The sequence below is a fragment of the Thunnus maccoyii genome, chromosome 12, assembly GCF_910596095.1.
Source record: "Thunnus maccoyii chromosome 12, fThuMac1.1, whole genome shotgun sequence".
In the NCBI taxonomy this organism is placed as follows: Eukaryota; Metazoa; Chordata; class Actinopteri; order Scombriformes; family Scombridae; genus Thunnus; species Thunnus maccoyii.
Window position 1 is genome coordinate 4,794,816 of NC_056544.1, and position 18,287 is coordinate 4,813,102.

An 18,287-nucleotide genomic window follows, 5' to 3' on the forward strand; every position below is an offset into this window, starting at 1 on the left:
CTAATAAACTGAGTGTAAACAATACAGAGCTGCAACGATTAGTCAATTAATCGATTAGTTGCCAACAATTACATTAATCAGCAACTATTTTGATAATCAATCGTTTTGAGTCATTTTTTAAGAGGAAAATTTCCAAATTCTCTGGTTCCAGCTTTTAAAATCGGAATATTTTCTGGTTTCTTTAGTCTTCTAAGAGAGTAAACTGAATATCTTTGGGTTGTGGACTGTTGGTCGGGACACAAAAAGACATTTGAGGACTTTGCCCTGGGTTTTGGGAAACTGATATTTTCACCATTTTATGGACAAAACAACTAATCAATTAATTAAGAAAATAATTGACAGATTAACCAATAATGAAAATAATCGTTAGTTGCGGCCCTAAATAAGTACTGTTTTTTGAATTTAGAAAAGTTAGAAATGTCATAGAATCAGGAGACAATGACCACAATGAAAAAAGAAAAACGATATTAGAACCAAAATATTTTTGAACAATTTTACAAACTATGAAAGTTTCTTCCCACACATTTGTGCATAAAACTACAGGTCTAAGCTTAAGATGCTGGGTTGTTACAGGATACACTATGGAAAGTAAATATACCTGCACTTGTAAATGACAGAAAAGTGTATGTGATGTCAAAGAATTTTGTGTCTCTATAGGGCACCTCTACAGTGTGTTATGAGAGCAGCCATCCATGGTGGGCAGGAACTTTTAACTAAGATAAAAATTGAAAAGTTGACAACTCAGTCAAGACCAAATACCAGTGGCTGGAACTGTCAAACACTAAGAAGTCTGAGACAGGTCCAAGATAATAGAGAAACTGTCTTGAGACTTGAGACTGATGCTGGACTCAGGTACTACAGCCATGACAGCTGCACTTTAGTCAGCCTAACTAAAAAGAAATAAACCCATAAAAATATAACACTGTAAATATAAACCAATAGAGTAATAATTATCAATAAACAAAGCATCTGATTATTTTGTGACAGCAAACAAACGGGGGACAGGATGTTGTAATTTTGTGTTCTTAAAACTGGAATTTGAACATGGAGTTCAGTGAACTGTGACATCACAACAGTCTAGAAACTGCATTTACACTTATAGTGAGCATCTGGTTGCATTTACCTCAGTATTCTAGTGAAACATCAGTCATATCAATAGCATCTCGACCTTCCTGCACCTATTCATGCTGTATCTTTTTCTTAGTAAATCTGGGCCTGTGTGTGTACAGGGTTCTCACATGGTGAGGACAGTGGAAAAGACATGATTTTTTGTTGTCTGCACACCAAAGATAACCTGGTTATGTAATATATTGTATATCAATGTGTTATTTCCCAGAGCACACGTTACAACAGTGAAGGCTGAAAGCAATTTCTGAAACAAGGAAAAGGATCTCAAATAGATAAACCACTTTGTTTTTACTTAAGCAAGCTGAGCACAGAAGAACTGCTGAAAATGACATACAAGGTTTACTGACTTTCAGTGAGAAATTAGTGAAGTAAATGTAAAATCATATCAAGTATGATCCTGGTAAGTTTGCAGATCTCAAGAGTACCATCACTGCCCGCAGAAACCTTGTTACCCCAGTCGTCGTGGTAACTGGCAGCTAGCATTGGACCCATCATGTAAAAAAGAAAATCTGTTTCATGGACCTGAGACTAAGCCAAACCATTAAAAACCATTTTGAAATAATGGTAAAATCAACCAGGTTCTATCAGTTGCTTAGAGGTTCTCTAATTGAATTTTGCAGAACAATTACAGTATGCAAGTACTGGTGTGCACTGTGAATAGTGACTCAAAGTTTCACAACACCAAATCAAAAACAAGTAACTGCAGAAAGTGTGACTGGCATTTACATGGATAAGCTACATTACCACGTATTCTGGAGAATGTGTTTGTTGTTCTGTCTTGGTAGAAATATTGAAATATAAAAAGCAATACAGCCTTCGCCGGGAAATCAAACACAGAAACTAAATGTGCTTCTTATCTTAACATTGACTCTCCATATAAGGCATGAGTTTGTTTTGTTATAAACATTTTTTTGGTCTTTGCACTTGGTTATCTAAAAAGCAATGTGCACTTGTTCACACCTTGGGTTAGATGGAGCATTATTTACAGCGCTAGATCCACAGACCTTTTTGTCACCACATCAGAAGATTTCTTTATGATTTTCAGCTCAAAAACTTAACTCAACATTTAAGATATTTTGCCATTCAATTTGCAGATGTGTTCACCGTCTTTTGGTATAGACACACCACCAAGGACAGAACATCACTAACAGGCTTCTCACTCAGATGTTAAGCATAGATACTTACAAGTTTTCAAATGCCAGATAAAATGGAAGGCAGGGATTAAAAAGAAATATTCAAAGACAGTAACAGGGTCCAGGATTATCAAATTTTAAACTGTTAAGCATAACATAACAACTCATTCAGCACATATATAATATTATCCAATTTTTCCCTCCCCAGAGATTGTTCTGTAGCCAAAGAAAATAGGGTTAGAAAAGGGGGAATCCTCTTCCATTAACTAATTTTTGAAGACCCCTTAAGAGTTCCACTTTACATATCAAAATGGCCTTTATCTTTGCAAGGCAGAGGTCTTAGGTATACGTAATGACATCGGCTCTCTGAGGTTCAAAATCACAAAGACGTCGGTGTAAGAGAGTCTCTTAGCTTCATCCAGTTGTACAGTTTGCCAAAGCAGGGCTGTAATAACAAAAGTTAGCCTCCAGTTGAGTACAATAGAGCTCCTGAAAGAGAGTCTCAGAATCTACTGTTCTCTTACAAGTCTTCAACATGACTCTGCTGTTAGCCAAAGGGCTCTGATAGCAACAATCAGCTGCTCATGATAAAAATTTGACACTGGAACACCACCCAAGAGTGACCATACGACTACCCCAGCAGTCAGGTTTCAGAGTTGGATGTTCTATTAATCCAGACAATTTAGGTCCAAGACTCCAACTGATTAGGACCCGCCCGCTGAGTCTAAGGTTGTCCCTGAAGCAGCTTTCTTTGTGTGGTATCACTCTTGAACTAGACTAAGCTAGCTAGCTGCACAGCTGGGCCAGCTCAGGTTCAGGAGAGGCATTGGGAAGCTTGGAGTTGAAGATCTGCAGAGAGTCCTTGATGCGTGCCACCTCAGCGGCCGACAGCTTGAGCCGATGGCGTAGCAGGCAAGAAAACAGGTCCAGTGGCTGCGGTGCTGGTGGAGACAGCCTGTTAATGCGATCCCTCATCTCCAACAACATCAGAAAGGCAGCATCCTGCGTGCCCTGTGTGTAAGGGTAGTCCAGCTGGAGAATCAGATCCTTGATGCCTTCAGGGTCAAAGTGCATGCTGTATCCAAACACTTTCAGCGTGTTGATCTTCATATACCCCAGGTTGGACGTCTGGTCATCCAGGTCTAATGGTTCATAGAAGAGTGTTTCATTCACTGTTGGATCATCTGTGACAATGCGGCTTCGCAGGTAGATGTGAACTGTTTCAAAGAAGGACTTCCATTTGTTGCCCAGAGACAATGTCCAGTTGTAACACTGTGCCGTGACGACGGCGTCCAGTCGAGTTCTCTCCCAGTCAGGGAAGTCAGGCTGGTTCACTGGCATGAACCAGCTTTCTGAGTGACTTCCACCAAAAGGATTGACATAAATGGCAGGCACGGGTTCCAGTGTTGAATTCTTAGTCGAGCATATCTGGAAAGAAATGCCCATCAGCATGTGGATGAGATTGGACTTATTTTTGTTACTCTTGAGTGTCAGCAGCATCCTCTTCCTCCAGGCAGGATTGAACCAACTTCCCAGGCGGACGTCATTGCTGATGTAGATGGCGTGGACTTCTATTCTGCTGTCCAGTCGCTGAAGCAGGTACTTCACCTGCAGAGGGATTAAAAGACTGTGAGATCACTGACTGTCATTACTGAAAGAATCACATGTCAAAAAAGAATAGTGATGAAAAATCTCTCCAGTACAGCTGTTGAGACTGCTGAGCACACTTTGTGCAGAAATTGGTTTTGTCAAGTCTAAATGATGATCCACTGAAGCGGGTAAAATCTGCCTACACAAAGCAGAGTTGGCAGCTTGGTGCGAAAACTAATAACTATATTTGATTTACAAATCTTATCTATAACATTTCTTCAATGCAAAGTAAAGGATTGAAATGACTGTTAATGTGGATATTTTTGAAGAGTGAAGGCTATAAATGTGTAGCTACAGACTTTTTTTTAAATATATATTGCCTTTTCCTTTTCTTCATTTTGTTTCATACATAGCCAATCATCATTCTTATTACAGTACATACCGTACAACACAAATTGATATATTCAGTGGGTTAAACTTAAAAGCTACATGACTTACTGCCATGATGATTTTCTGGTCAACTTTTTTTGGTCAATTTAAAAGTTTTGTTATTGCATTTGTTTTGTAATTATCTGTATTTGTTATAATGTGTGTTCTCTGCAGTAAGAGTGTTTTGTTTTTGTTTGACAAATTGTCAGGACCCAATGTGTGGGATTTTAGATTTTCTACTTTGGTTTGTGGTATTCCTCATGGTAGTATCAAAAACACTTATGTCATCAGCAACTTTTCAGTTGAAAGTTGCTATAAACACACAAGTAATCTATACATTTTGTCTTTAATGGCCCTTAAAGCCTATTTTCTAAATCATCTTCTTACTCTGAGCGATGGTGACCTACATGAACATAAAAGTTTCTGCAAAACTCAGCTCCTCTGGTTTGAAGTGGGGGGTCTCAGTTGTAAAAAGGTGATGTCACATATTTCCATGCACCAATCAGAATTTAGCAATATTTGAATCAGAATCTGATGATATTCATATTACCATATTTCATTTTTGTTTGTCAGAGACTGTAGCATTTTTCCAGCACTGCAGCCATGTAGGACTAGTTTGTCATTTTGTGGTGTATTTTGCTGTGCTGTATTGGTTATTGTTGGGGGTAGGCACAAAAAGTCCAGTAGCAATGTGATTTTTGAATTTTGATCTTTGTCATGATATTGAGTGTAATCAGAGGTATCAGAGATTTGAGAACTAGGGGAATACATATATGAGAAGCTCTCCAAACCTCAGCGTCAGGCATGTCCAGGTCTAAGTTCAGATAATGGTCCAGGGATGCAGCGATGCTCGGCCGGCAGGAACCAAGATGAAGGAGGTTGCCATGATGACAGGCTCCGCAGCGGGTTGCGTTGTCACTGGCACAGGAGGAGCAGGAGGTGGACGAGGTGCCCACAATGCAGGGAATGACTCCCTGGCAGGTAGGCTGCTCGACGGGGCAGCTACAGCTCTTCACCTCCTCAGAGAAAGTACCCAGCATGCCATGCTCATTGCAGTAGAGTAGCGACTGGGCCCTGTTCAACCAAAACCCAACGGCCCTGCAGAGGAGAAAGAGAAAACATACTTTTGCAGTCTTCTACACAGTACACCATATTTGAACACAGAAAACAGGGAAGATAACTGTTTACAGAGTAATTCAGCACTTCATCACTGCCATTTTTGGTTGAATCGTTCAAGCCTGTCTCACCTCTGACCACATTCAGCATCACTGATGGATGTGTTAATGTGTGGTCAGAAGTGTGCTCTGTTGCACCTGTAACCACACCCAACAGTGATGCCACTGTGTCCTGGAGTACACCTGTACATCACTGCAGCAAGGTGAGAAGTTAAACCACTGGACGTCAGCAAAAACAAGATTTTCAGGGGATGTTGAGTTGTTGTTTAATTGTTGTACCCAGGGACTTGTTCCTCTTTATGTTACTTCAACAACTACTAGAAGAATAAGCTTAAATATGTAGAGAACACTCATATTATTATACAAAAAATACACAATACCTTGAGAATAAAGTTGTAATTTTGCGTGAAAAATTGTAATATTTAATATAATATGAGAAAAAGACTCATAATATTTTAGAAATAAAGTCATACAAGAAAAAGGTTGCTTTGAGAACAAAATGATGTATGCGTGGATTAGGTTGTTTAGGGGACACATGCATTTTTTAATTGTCCTGACAGTCCATAATGCATTATGTACTATTTTTTTTATTTGCAGGAGACCGCAGAGTCCCTTTCCTGAGGCCGTTACAGAGTTCTCATCTATGTCTCCAGTCTGTCACCTGCACATCCCCTCTAGCGTGGCTCTTCCACAGATGCCCGGCACAGTGACCAGGAGCTAGACTCTCAACACAGAGGGGGCAGAGCATTCTCAAGGGGCTCTTCTGATAAAGTCATTTTAAAATTCACAGCTGTAAAATAGCTGATATATCCTATCCTATCCAAAAACACAAATTGTCATTTATTGAGCCAAGCAAGCCTCTGTCTAAGAAAACATACAGTGAAGCCACTTTGTCTACAACAAGACAAGCTTGTTATGAGGAACAAAAAGAAAACAGGTTGTCAGTCGCAGTTCAAACGTTTCAGCACTGAGGACAGCATGAGGCACTCTATGTGCATTGATTGATGAACAGTTCAGTACAATCACTGACAGACAGTGACAGGCCAGGTGCTCTGTCTCAGTTCCATGTCGTCCTTACATCATTAGTGATATGAACTACCATGGAGAATCAATAGAAAAAGTTAAGAGAAATTCCTGCTGAGCTGCCCAGTTGGGTTCCACGCTACATCCTCAGCAGGGCTCCTACTCAGCGTGGGCCCTGTGGTGGTCGCCCCCTCTGCCCCTGTGGCCGCTCCACTTATGACTGTGACTAAGCTCTGTCTGAAGTATGCACCTACATGTAGCTCTGTAGTGCAAACAGATGCAAGCCTGGACGTGATGTCTGGACTTTGGCTCTGTATCCTTCCACCAACATTTGGTTTCAGTTGGGTGTTGTGTTGCTATTAGCTACCCCGACAGGCAGAGTTCCATGCAGCAGAGGACTGCACAGGACAAATGACTGTAGGGGGCGCAGCCTCATGGCTACATAGTGAGTGACAACATAGTGTCCAAGGGTTACATCACATCACACCAGAAGGTGGCCAATAGAGTCCCCTGCTTTTTACCAGAGGTACCACTTTGGGACTTATTTACCCACAGGCTGGAAATGTACAAAATATTTATTCATTTGTTACTGTGAAAAGAGAAACAAATAGCAATCGATTTTATGGAAAAAATACTTTAGATTTAAGTATATGTGCTTCACAAAAACAGGAATTACAAAACGAGAAGGTTTATGAAGAGAACTGTTATTGATCAGTATTAAGTTACTTTGACTTTAAAATCGAACATATTACATCAGTTGTAGTTAACTAAAACTGATAGCAGTAGCAGTGTTCATTTCAATTTCTCTTTCTGCGTCCTCTCATTGTGATCTCTGATCATCTTAACCCCCTTGATGGAGGTACTCCAGGAACTCTGAGTCAGAGGTGATGAACTTGTTGCTGCTCCTTCCTCCAAATGCTGGTGAACATTATCAAACCACAAGGTGCAATGGCAACCATGAACTGAACTGTGTTCTGCCCATAGAAATGGCTGTAGAATTCCCCCCCGGAGTCGAGGTTTCAGGGCTTCTGCAGGCTGGTTTCCGAACAATTGTTCATGTAGGTTGTGTCAGTTCTTTGAAACATCGGGGCATTGTTTCAACTAATGTCTCCTTGGGCAGCCATGGGATGTAGCTTCTTATGTGATTCTCCATTAGGTCAATCCAGTATGCTAATATTCTGCATACACTGCTTTGACAAACACTGAACTTCTCTGCAAGGTATTCCTGGAGCAAGTTGAGCTTGAGCTTCATCAGTGTCATCAGAAGCTGATCAATGGGGTTGAGCTGAAAGCTGCCACTGTACAAAGGCAAAAGGTTCTGGGCCAACAAGTGACAAGATGACATAGTGTATCTGTGCGCAGCCAGCCTTTGTAAAGGGGTTGCTTGCAACATTGTGTCTCTTTGTCACATGTGGTGGACCTAAGTGGCATTAGGCAGTAATTGTGATTGCTCGTTGTGGAATCTTCTCACGGCGTCTGCGCATCTTTTAATTTCGGTTCCAGCATTAATAGGTGTGATGTGGCTGGCTGTACAACATCATCTGTGATGAAGTACAAAAAATACATGCTTAAAGTTGTCATTTACTCAATGTTGTAGGTTAGTCAAAATTCAAGACTTGCACATAAAAACATACTAATCATGTCAGCCCATTTGGTACAATAATAATGATAGTGCATTATCATCACCATCATTTTAACTACTGAATCATGCATGGACTGTGGTGCACTTGCACATTGATTCATATATTCATTCATATTTGTATATGTTCATTTTACACTATTTACTGATAGAACCCTATGTGGTTTCTTGACGGCTACCTTGTAGCCCAGGACCTTTCAGGAAAAGGGTGTTGGTCTGTTGGTTTCCCATCGACAAGGTGAAATGAACAAACATATAGCCTTTTTGGTGGATTTTTCAAGTTTACAGCTTTTAGCCTAAGCCTCAACTGTTCTTGGTCCCTCAGTGGTGGATGCAAATCCTACGGGGCTCCAAAGCATTGTGACAGGGTCAGAGGACGATGTTCAAAACACTTCTGATTTTAAAACTCTTTTCTCATCCTCCAGTTGTTATGGTGTCCTTTCACAGAGCAAGCTGTGCTACCCATGGTTAAACTTGCAGTGTGGAACTTTTGTCTACCCCTTCTGGCAGTGAGAATAATTACAAAAACACTGTCAATGTGCTTTGTATGCCAACCAGCTGGTTTCATACAGCCGGTTTTTCTCATACAGCTCCGAAAATGTTGCAGCAAATTTCCAAACAGGCGTTATTTGGGTAAACTGACCACATATTGGGAATCGAAATGGTTGCTTTCTCACCTGAAAAAATAGTAAGACTTAATAACAGCTCTTTTTAAAAGCTTAAAAACATCTTTTTGGCAAGTAAAAGGTGATAAAGCCTACAATGCTAAACAAAGTAATTATACTCCACTCTAAAATGGAAGTAAGATTACAAAAAGATGCAATGTTGAAGCTCCCTAGTTCAGGCAAAGAAAAAGGTGAATAACAAACCTTTTCATAGTCAATTTTATGTCAAGTTAACATGGCAAATGAATAATTTATATACCAGACACCAAAAGGCACCCTTCAGTGATACTGACCCACACAACAGCTCACATTCCACATGTGTCACCAGGAGCTGAAGCATATTTTTAGGCTTCATGTCTGTTTTCCTCAGTTTTAAGCACAGAACGACAGTTCTGCTAAAAATGCTGCTCACATGACACTCCCTGTGTGTAGACACAGCATGAGTCCACATCTTCCAACTCTTCATACAGTCAACTTTACCAACACGCTGCTGGGCACAGCATTTCATTTTACACACAAAAGCAAATCTTTCCAGCAGACACTAACGCTTGATTGCCATTGACAAAAAGCAATTCATTTGTCAATCAGAACACACAGACATAAAAAATAACACACACACTACATGATGCATTTTTTTATGGCAGTCTTTGAACTAGTAAATCACTGTGTGATATGTTTTTTTTTTACGTGTATATGTTGTATTTTCATTGTTGATAGCATAAGAAATGTGTATATTGTGTAAATAAACCTTTCATTCCATAATACTGCAAGATTTATACCTCTATAGAATGCACTGCAGTGTCTTCTAGAGGAAAGGTTTCAATGAGCTTGATTTTTTTTTGCAATTTCTCTTGTTTTTTGGTGGGGGTTGGTTGAATATAGACGTAAATTATGTGGTTATGATTTGGCAGATGGCTGTACTTGTGGATACATGTTAGTTTTTTAACATAAACTGAAGAGCTTTTAAGTTAGGTTAAGTTTAACTTTAAGTAACAGCTGCAAAATGTATTTGAATGAGAAAAGTATTCCGGAAATGTGTTATCTGTGTGAAGAGTTTTGAAGATGCATAGTCAATAATGAACTATTGCATGTATTCAATTGTAAAAACCTGTAATGTTCCTGCTTTGTTGTGTTTTCCAAAATGTTGTTTAATTCCAAAATGTTGTGTTCATATTATTATGTTTCCTGAAATGTCATTGTGTTTTCTGTAATGTCATGTTTTTCATAAAACAACATTTCGCGAAACACAACAAAAAGCTAAATGAGAATGATAAAAATGCATGAAAAATTCATGTGAGTTTGATGCCGCCATGTTTCTGGCCCTGTGTGAGAATGAAAACTGGCTGGAACATGTGGTTGAAGATCTCGTTAAAGAACTGTAAAAGTTTAACTCCATTCCAAAGGAAAACACAGAGCTGAAGAATTGGTCCTGCAATGTAGTTATCAGCATGCGGTTAAAAAAAGTACTTTAAGGTATTTACGGAGTCAAGAGGAATCTCAAGTTAAAGGACAGGGCTGGTGATTTTTCTTACTGTCAACAAATCTCATGTGCGGAGCCAACCAACAATTACATCATCCTGCTTACAAGTATCGCGTGTATGTCCAAAATCTGATATATCTTCTGTGCTGTGGAGCTCCTATAATTGCATTTCCATCCCCTACACACATCCATGTCACCCAGTGCAGCAGTGAGGCTCACTGACTAGTTAGATGGATGGAAACTAGTCACTGAGCCTCACTGCTGCACTGGGTGACATGGATGTGTAGTGGATGAAAATGCACATTAACTTGTATTTTCTTTTATCGATTTTCTGATCTTATCAGTTTTCTTCTCTATTCTATCTCTATTTTTTGGTTGGTGTGGGATAACGCCCTTCCACCATTTTACCATCCCTTTGCTCCATCTATTCTTTCATCCATCCTTCAACCTAAAGAATTGAGCAAATCTTTTCTTTTAAAATATTCTCAGAGGCAGTTAAAAAATAAAGATTAAGGAGGTGTTAAGTAAATCTTTATTCAACATCTTGATTAAAAGTCTTAAACACTGCTGTTTACTCAGTATGCATCCCATTTTCTATAGGTGAAAATCTAATTCATCGCCTGCTCTCTAATATTTATAAATGAGATTATTTATCAATGGCAAATTGACTTTCCTTTTTTTGTAGAGGGCTGGATGTTTGGTTTGACTGCAGTAGAGATGAAAATGCAGACATACATAAATTACCATCCACTTTGGTGCAGTAACAGTAAAGTTCAGACTGAAAATTGGCTCTGCAGAGATTCTATCCCCAGGCTAAGTTCAGCAAATCACACACAGCATTGCCCAAATGCTCTAGCAATTCCCTTCCCTTAGGCCTGTGTAAATTGACAAAAATGAATGATGATAAAACAAATGAATTTGTGCAGAAGAAAATAGGGAGCTTTTGCAGCTGAGCAGCTCTTGATAGCTTGATGTTGCTGAATTGGGTTAAGACTGTGAGTGACAGGGCTGGGACAGAAAAGAGAGAGAGAGAGAGAGCAAGGAGAGACAAAGGTGACTGAGGGAGAGAAATAAAGACAGAGTGCAAGGAAGGGGAGATGGAGTGATGGGTGGAGGAAAAGGACTGTCAGGGAAATTAAAGTCCTGTGTAAACAAGTGCCGAGCTGTCAGCACAGGAGAGAACTTGATTACAGCATGCCACAGTACCACATACCTCGCCCTGCAAAGGCCCCCACAACTGGTAACTACACCCTTCATCTTTCTCACACTTTCTTTCTATCTTAGTCTTCACCCTGTCATCACATCTCTCTTCCTGTCTTCCATATTCTTTTACAATCCCTCCCTCCTCATTTCTCCTGCACTTGCTCTCTCTGGCTGTTTCTTACTCAGCTTCCCTGCCTCGCCTGACGCCTGCTTTCCACAGGCCTGTCTTCATTTTTCCCTTTGACACGGCAATGAAACTGCCATGCAATGACAGCTCAGTGGAGCTTATGAGGGTATTTTGCTCAGAAATCAAGTACAGGTGTAGAGTTCATGAAGTAAAAGTGAGTCAGTTAGCCTGCCCAATTATTAGTAGATGGTAGTTTCACCATCAGTGATACTCTGTTCATTGTGTGTTCAGCTGCAGTGGCAGTGAGTGCAGATATGTTTCCAGACACCTGTTTTTATGTTATGTAGTTTTCTATTTGTGTTCAAGTTGTAATCCTTAAGATTTCAGTCCTGGTTCATGTGGCGTCACCCATGATAACCATGGTGTAATACTGCAGGTGCCAGATTCCATAGTCAGCAAACATTTCTTGAGCAGCTACTTTGTGAGAAATAAAACAATGGGAGTATCTGATTACAGCACAGCCAAACAGACTTGTGTTGTTTTAATATAGAAGTCAGTCAATAATCAACCTTTTTCTATCAGGCTTAGAGCAGCTGCCATCCGATTTCATGCTGTGCATTGGGAAAGTAAGACAGTGAAGTTTGTTACCTGCTGGGGAGTTGGAGTTGTTATGCAACTCCTTGCAACATTTAAAACTGATTAGCTGTCAAAAAATGCACAAATTGATCCGTTTTGTAGATGCATCTTTTATGAGCGTTCACGTCAGCGCTTATTCTGCTGACAAAATACATTACCTTTCCTATGGCTTCTTCACAATAAAAGCCACTCTGTTTCTCCAGTAGAAAACTTCATATAAAGCAACAGCAGGAAATGTTCTCTTTACATTAGCGGTAACTTAATGCAGCTTTGGCACAGTGTAAAGTGAGCAACATTTATATCTGTGAGATGAAGTGACATGCATGCTTCATTTTCTGTGAGTCCATCAAATGTGTGAAGGCAATTTGAGTCTGGAATGGCAGACTCTGCCTCTAACAATGAAAACTACTATATAAAGGTAATTATTGAATGGAAATACTTTGAATGGCTATTGCGGATAAAATGCAATGATAAAATGCAAACAATTCCTTTAATGAAAAAACTGAAAAAATGACATTTTTGCTTTGGAATGAGGAGAAACCTCGCTTTTCTCTGGGACTACTGGTCTGCATTGAGTATCACTATGTGTTCTGTATCAGCTGACATAAAAACAGCTTAAACAAATCCCTCATATTAAATTAACAGGGACACCACAGAGTACATCAGATACTAATTCATTCAAGAAGAAACACAACTAGCATGTTAGGTGGGAAGCAATGAAATGTCATCATGTGTCAGAAATACTGGTGCTCGATAGATTATGTAATCTTGTCACGAGTTATATATATCATTCAGATGGTAGTGTTTCTTTCCCCCATCAGACTTATATTCCCTCCAATTACAGTACATTGTTATCATCATGGATAGAGCCAATGATTAGAGCTCCAAAAATCTAAATCAAGTTGTAATACTCTGTTTTCCTTAAAGTCTGATTTTAAATGAAACATAACTTATCACTGCAATCACTGCACTGTCAACTTGGGAATGTAAAATGCATCACCTCCTGTGCGCTGCTGGAAAATTTCTAAGGAAAATCTAATAGTAGAAACTAGATCTTGTAGGCTGTGAAAAAATGTAAAAGCTCTCAGTAACTGTAAGATTCAATTTGGATGCAGGTGTCGCTAGGCCACATTTATGGGACACTGTGTAGCACACTAATGTTGCTACTACTTTCCCATAATGCCCAACAGTATTGCACACTAATGTATATTTACTACTGTACAATCTGTTGACAGCAGAGACAGCCCAAAGCAAAACAGCTTATATCCCAAATATGCTAGCAAATCTTCAAATACATGTTTTCAATCAGAATCTACTAAAATGGAATTGTGCACCCCACTGCCATGTTTCCCACCTTCCCATGTGTACTTTTGGGGTGGGGGCAGGGGTTGCTAAATTCAAAGCTGAGCTCCTTCCAGACAGATAGCTCTGGATTTTCCCAATGTGGCCCACTTGAGGCAGGCTGTTAGAGAGCCTACAGCTGTAATGAATGAGCACAAACCTGCCGCCAAAACTCCCAGTAATGACAAATTATGCTTTCTTCATTGTGTTTGTTCTATGCCAGTGTATCCCAGTGGGCTACCTTTCTCGGGGCAGACTGATGTGAGGTTGCTTGGGGCAGCGTTTGCTCAGGGTGAACAATTTCCTGACGATCTTTTGGGCTTTGCCCAGGACCAGGGCAGTGCTGGACTCCAACTGGGCGTAGCGCTTCTGGAGGGACAAGTCAGTTGACCAGAACTTGGCAATCATGGACACATTCAAGAACCGGTCAGTGGGCAAGCGCTTCAGGAAGGCTTTGAATTCATCTGCAGGGAGTTCAACAGAGGCAGGGAAGGGGATAGAAGTGGAGAAAGGTTGGGGGTAGAAAGAGAAAATAGAACACAATTAGGTGCATGCCAAAGTAATTTATACATTCACAATACCTTTTTTAGCTCTGCAGACCTATTCACCACAGTCTATTTCACCAGTAGTGGCATGCATAGATGATGACTGAGGAGCCAGGGGGTTTTGTGTGTCATTAGAATACAAAAAAGGCTTTTATGTTCCAATGAATTGCCATTACAAAGCAAACACTCGTGCTTCAGTCTGCAGTTATATTAATTCACCTCACCATAAGATGCTCATAGTATTCACAATAGCATCATTTGCAACATTGTCATTTAGAAAGACTTTTATTTAGCAATTGACAGCATGGTGTTACGTTCCGATGGGCGTTTTCATTTACGCCATAATTCTTTCTTTAAAAGCCCAAACAAGTTAGGTGACAATCCATAATCACAAGCTGAATAGTCCAATAAAAGCATGTAGTAAAACAGTGAGAGGCTCTCCCTGTCTCTGTTGTGTTCCCTTTTAAATGCAAGTGTACATGAAACAGTAGTGGATGTAATCCACAATAAATTCTGCAGCTACTGCAGCAAGTTTTTGTCAAAACCAAAAGCAAAAAGCAAAGATGATGGTAAATAAATTAAGGTTTTTGGACAACCATCAATGGGTCAATAAAGGCCATTAAAGCACCTGAATCAATGTGATTTGAAAGAATTATACATGTAATGTCAGTGAGAATGGATCTAAAATGTGGTAAATATAATAGATTTTAAAAAACAGAAAACAAAACAAACATAAAACAGTTGAGAGCATCTTGTTTATGCAGTTTGTTATCCTGTATTTCTGGTTGAAACACAATGAACAAAGAGAAAAGGGCACTTTGTGATGGTTTAAACACGTACAAGGTTTGTACAAGGCTACACTCTTTTCCAGAAATGAGAAATGAAGAAGTTTTAATTCTTTGGCATTTCATACGGATGAATTGGTTGGGCAATATATCAGCCAATATTAGCTTATCACATATATATTGATATATACTGTACAGTATCTGCTGATATCTAACAAGAAACTGCAGTACAGAAATGGCAGATAGATGTTTGAGTTCATTTAGAAAGAGAGTCACCATTACATTTTCCATTCTGAACCATGTGAGTGGCGTGGCTCTAGGGAAGGCTGTCAGTATGTCACTTGGCCTTTGGTCAACCTAATGTTCTTTGATTCCTGACTTTTCCCAATATTAACAATGTCTAGATCAGTGGTTCCTTAACTTTTCAAAGGAATTTTTTTGTCATGGCATCCTGAGACATCCAACCCCCAATATAACTTGCATAACCTGTTGGCTATGCACACAGAAATGTTTTAACAATTTCATATTATAATATAATAGATATAATGTTATATTATATTATTTTGTATTAGGCTATATTATATCAATATGATGTTGAAAAATATAGGCTCATTCTCAATCAAAGGCATTTTAATGGGATATGTGAGCTGCTGTTGATGTGAAGAGAGAACAACCTGCAGGTCTGATTCCACTGACAGGAAGTTTCTTGTCTTGTTTTCATGTATATCAATGATGAGAGAGCCACATCACACAAATATGAGTTTGGGAACGTGTAACACCACAGTAAATATACACTGGTGGATATCTGTCTTTCACAAGCAGCCAAAACCTGTCAGTTAAGCCGTTAGCTGAGTAGTTTTATCGGTCGGCTCAGATTCAGTCGTCTCTGTGTTGAGAGCTAAGATGTTCCAGCGTTTCTTTGAGCTCTGTTTACCGTCTCAGATCTTTCCATCTCCGCTCTGATGCTCCCGAGCCAGAAAGTGTGTTGTGTTACTATGACAACCAGCAACAGTGAATTGTCATGTCAGCTTTGACTACATGCAAGTTTTTAATTCAGTGATTTTGATATTTATTGCTTTTTTATTCTGTTTTGCTATGTTTAAAAACATAACATAAAATGTAGTTAATGTAATTGTTTAAATGCAGTGAAACATTATTAAAACATTATTCTGTCTTCATGGCACCCAGTTTGGGAACCACTAGTCTAGATGGATTGGCACAAATTTTGCTCAGATGTTCAGGGTCCTCAGAGGATGAACCCTTCTGACTTTGGTGATCCCCTGACATTTTATCTATTGACATCATCAGGTCAAAATGTTTATTTGTCCAATACTTTATGACCAAATACCTTCAAATGTAATAACATTCCAATCAGCCAACTGTACTTTCTGTTACTTTACATGTTAAGCAAATGGACTATATTTTGAGGGGGGGGGGGGAGTAAATATTTGAAGACTTATTCAAGAGTACATGACCTCATCATTTTCCTTTGGCGCATACTGTATTTTTATTGTACTATGAGAATGCTTGCTGCTGTTCGCTTTATTAACAGCGCGTAAGCTTTCACCACATGTGGAAACTTAGTGAAATTAAATGAGAAAATGTGACTTTATTTGCCTCGGCTAAGTTTTCCCTGTTGGGGGACCAGACACAAAGACATCTATTGCCACAACTGAAATGAAGAGAGAAATTTAAATGATGCCATCAAGTCAAATGGTTATCATTTCAGAAGTGTGTATGAGTATGTGCAGAATCTCCAACATAAAAAGATTGGGCATCATTGGAGTAAATTACACTGAGAATAAGTGTCGTCGCAGAGGACACAGCTTGTAGCCTGTGCTGGGTTTGCCAGGAGTATTGTGGTGTTAAGATCATTTTATATCCATTATGAACCAGTGGGCAAATATTATTCCAGTATGAAGCCTCTGGGAAACATGTACCTATTATTTCTTCTTCTCCCAAAGCCAACTAAGTGAGACCTTCTAGGGTTGTTCTGGGTCTGCTGGAGAATCATATTCCCATGTGCTGTTGTTGGCAGGGAGACAGCGAGGAAATCAGCAGCCAAGTTGACCTGAGCTGAGCCCGACTGACGAGACTCAAGCCTATTACAGTGCTCAGTGATCCCAGATGACACAGTGGTGTGTCTCTCTCTATCCTTCTCTTTGTGTATGTCTGCCTCTTTCCATCGTTGTGATCTTTCTCTTCTGGACGATGGAGTCGGGGTTGTCTCATTCTCTCTCTTGAGTATTCTGTCTCTGCACCTCACTGCTTGTTCCTTTCTCTCCGTTTCTGCATCTCTTGTTATAATCTCAACCCCCTTGTTTCTTTCTGTAGTCTCATTTTCTTTTCTTCTGCACTGACATGAGGCTAAATTAGAAGTGCAACATTAACTTTGGCATTACTGTGTTCGGTGGGTACATTCATCGGCTGGTCTGTTTTTAGTGCTTGTTTCATTTCACCCCTACTGAGCTTCACCAAACTATAATAGCTGCACTGAGCCGAGTGTGCAGAGTTAGTTAATTGAAGGACGAAACAGACTTGAGTGCACAGGATACAAATGCTGCGATTTTGGAGGTCAAATTTTTCCAATGCATACCATGGAAAAGTTGCTACACTTTGCTCCACTAGCACGAGATGTGTTTCTTTTAAGCTTTTCTCAGAGACAAAATATGCTATAAGTGAAGAACTGTGCAAAAGTCAGGTAGATATAAACCACAGTAAAATCCTGCCTACAGGGATTATGTACAAAAGTGGAAGAATGCAAATGAGAAGCTGTTAAAGTTAATGCTGTTGCTAATGCTGGATGATAAATAAGGTATTTATAAGGAATGTATTTATGTTTCTCATTTCTAGAAAAATAACTGATTTAGAAAATGAGTCAAAACAATTGCTTTTAAATGATTAAATGGATATACATACCGGAATCTGAAACATACTGTAAGTTGTTATATGATGTAAAACTACATAAATATATCTCTACATGTGCAGGGGTTGTGAATTTGCAGTGAATTGACATTGTTGAGTTGGCTGAGTTTTGTGGAGATGCTCTTCTTGAACTCCTGTAGTGTATGTAACACGTCTGTCATATCAGTAATGGATATAATCCACAAGAGATTCTGCAGCTCTTGTAGCAAATTTTTGTCAAAGGCAAAACGAAGCAAAAACATGGATGAATGTAGTTTTTGTCCAACAATCATCTCTGCCACCTCTAACAACATGTCAATAAAAGTCATTAAGGTATCTCAATCAATGTGATTGAGATACCTTAATGTGAAGAATTATACATGCCATGGTAGTAAGAATGGATCTAAAATGTGGTAAATTCAACAGATTTTCAAGAAAACAAAACATAAAATTGTTATTTGATGATCTGTTGAAAACAAAAATG

General features: G+C 39.4%; 1 protein-coding gene across 2 annotated transcripts in view; it reads right to left on the reverse strand.

Moving 5' to 3' along the window:
- Positions 1-1,397: 1,397 nt before the first annotated feature.
- Positions 1,398-18,287, reverse strand: part of brinp2 (bone morphogenetic protein/retinoic acid inducible neural-specific 2) — a 192,411-nt gene continuing 175,521 nt past the window's right edge. For both annotated transcript variants that reach the window (XM_042427797.1, XM_042427798.1), the window contains 3 exons: positions 13,811-14,033; positions 5,072-5,378; positions 1,398-3,869 (listed from right to left, as the gene is read on the reverse strand). In XM_042427797.1, coding sequence (XP_042283731.1) covers positions 3,048-3,869; positions 5,072-5,378; positions 13,811-14,033 — 1,352 coding nt within the window. In that variant the 3' untranslated portion in view covers positions 1,398-3,047. The remainder of the gene's footprint in view (positions 3,870-5,071; positions 5,379-13,810; positions 14,034-18,287) is intronic.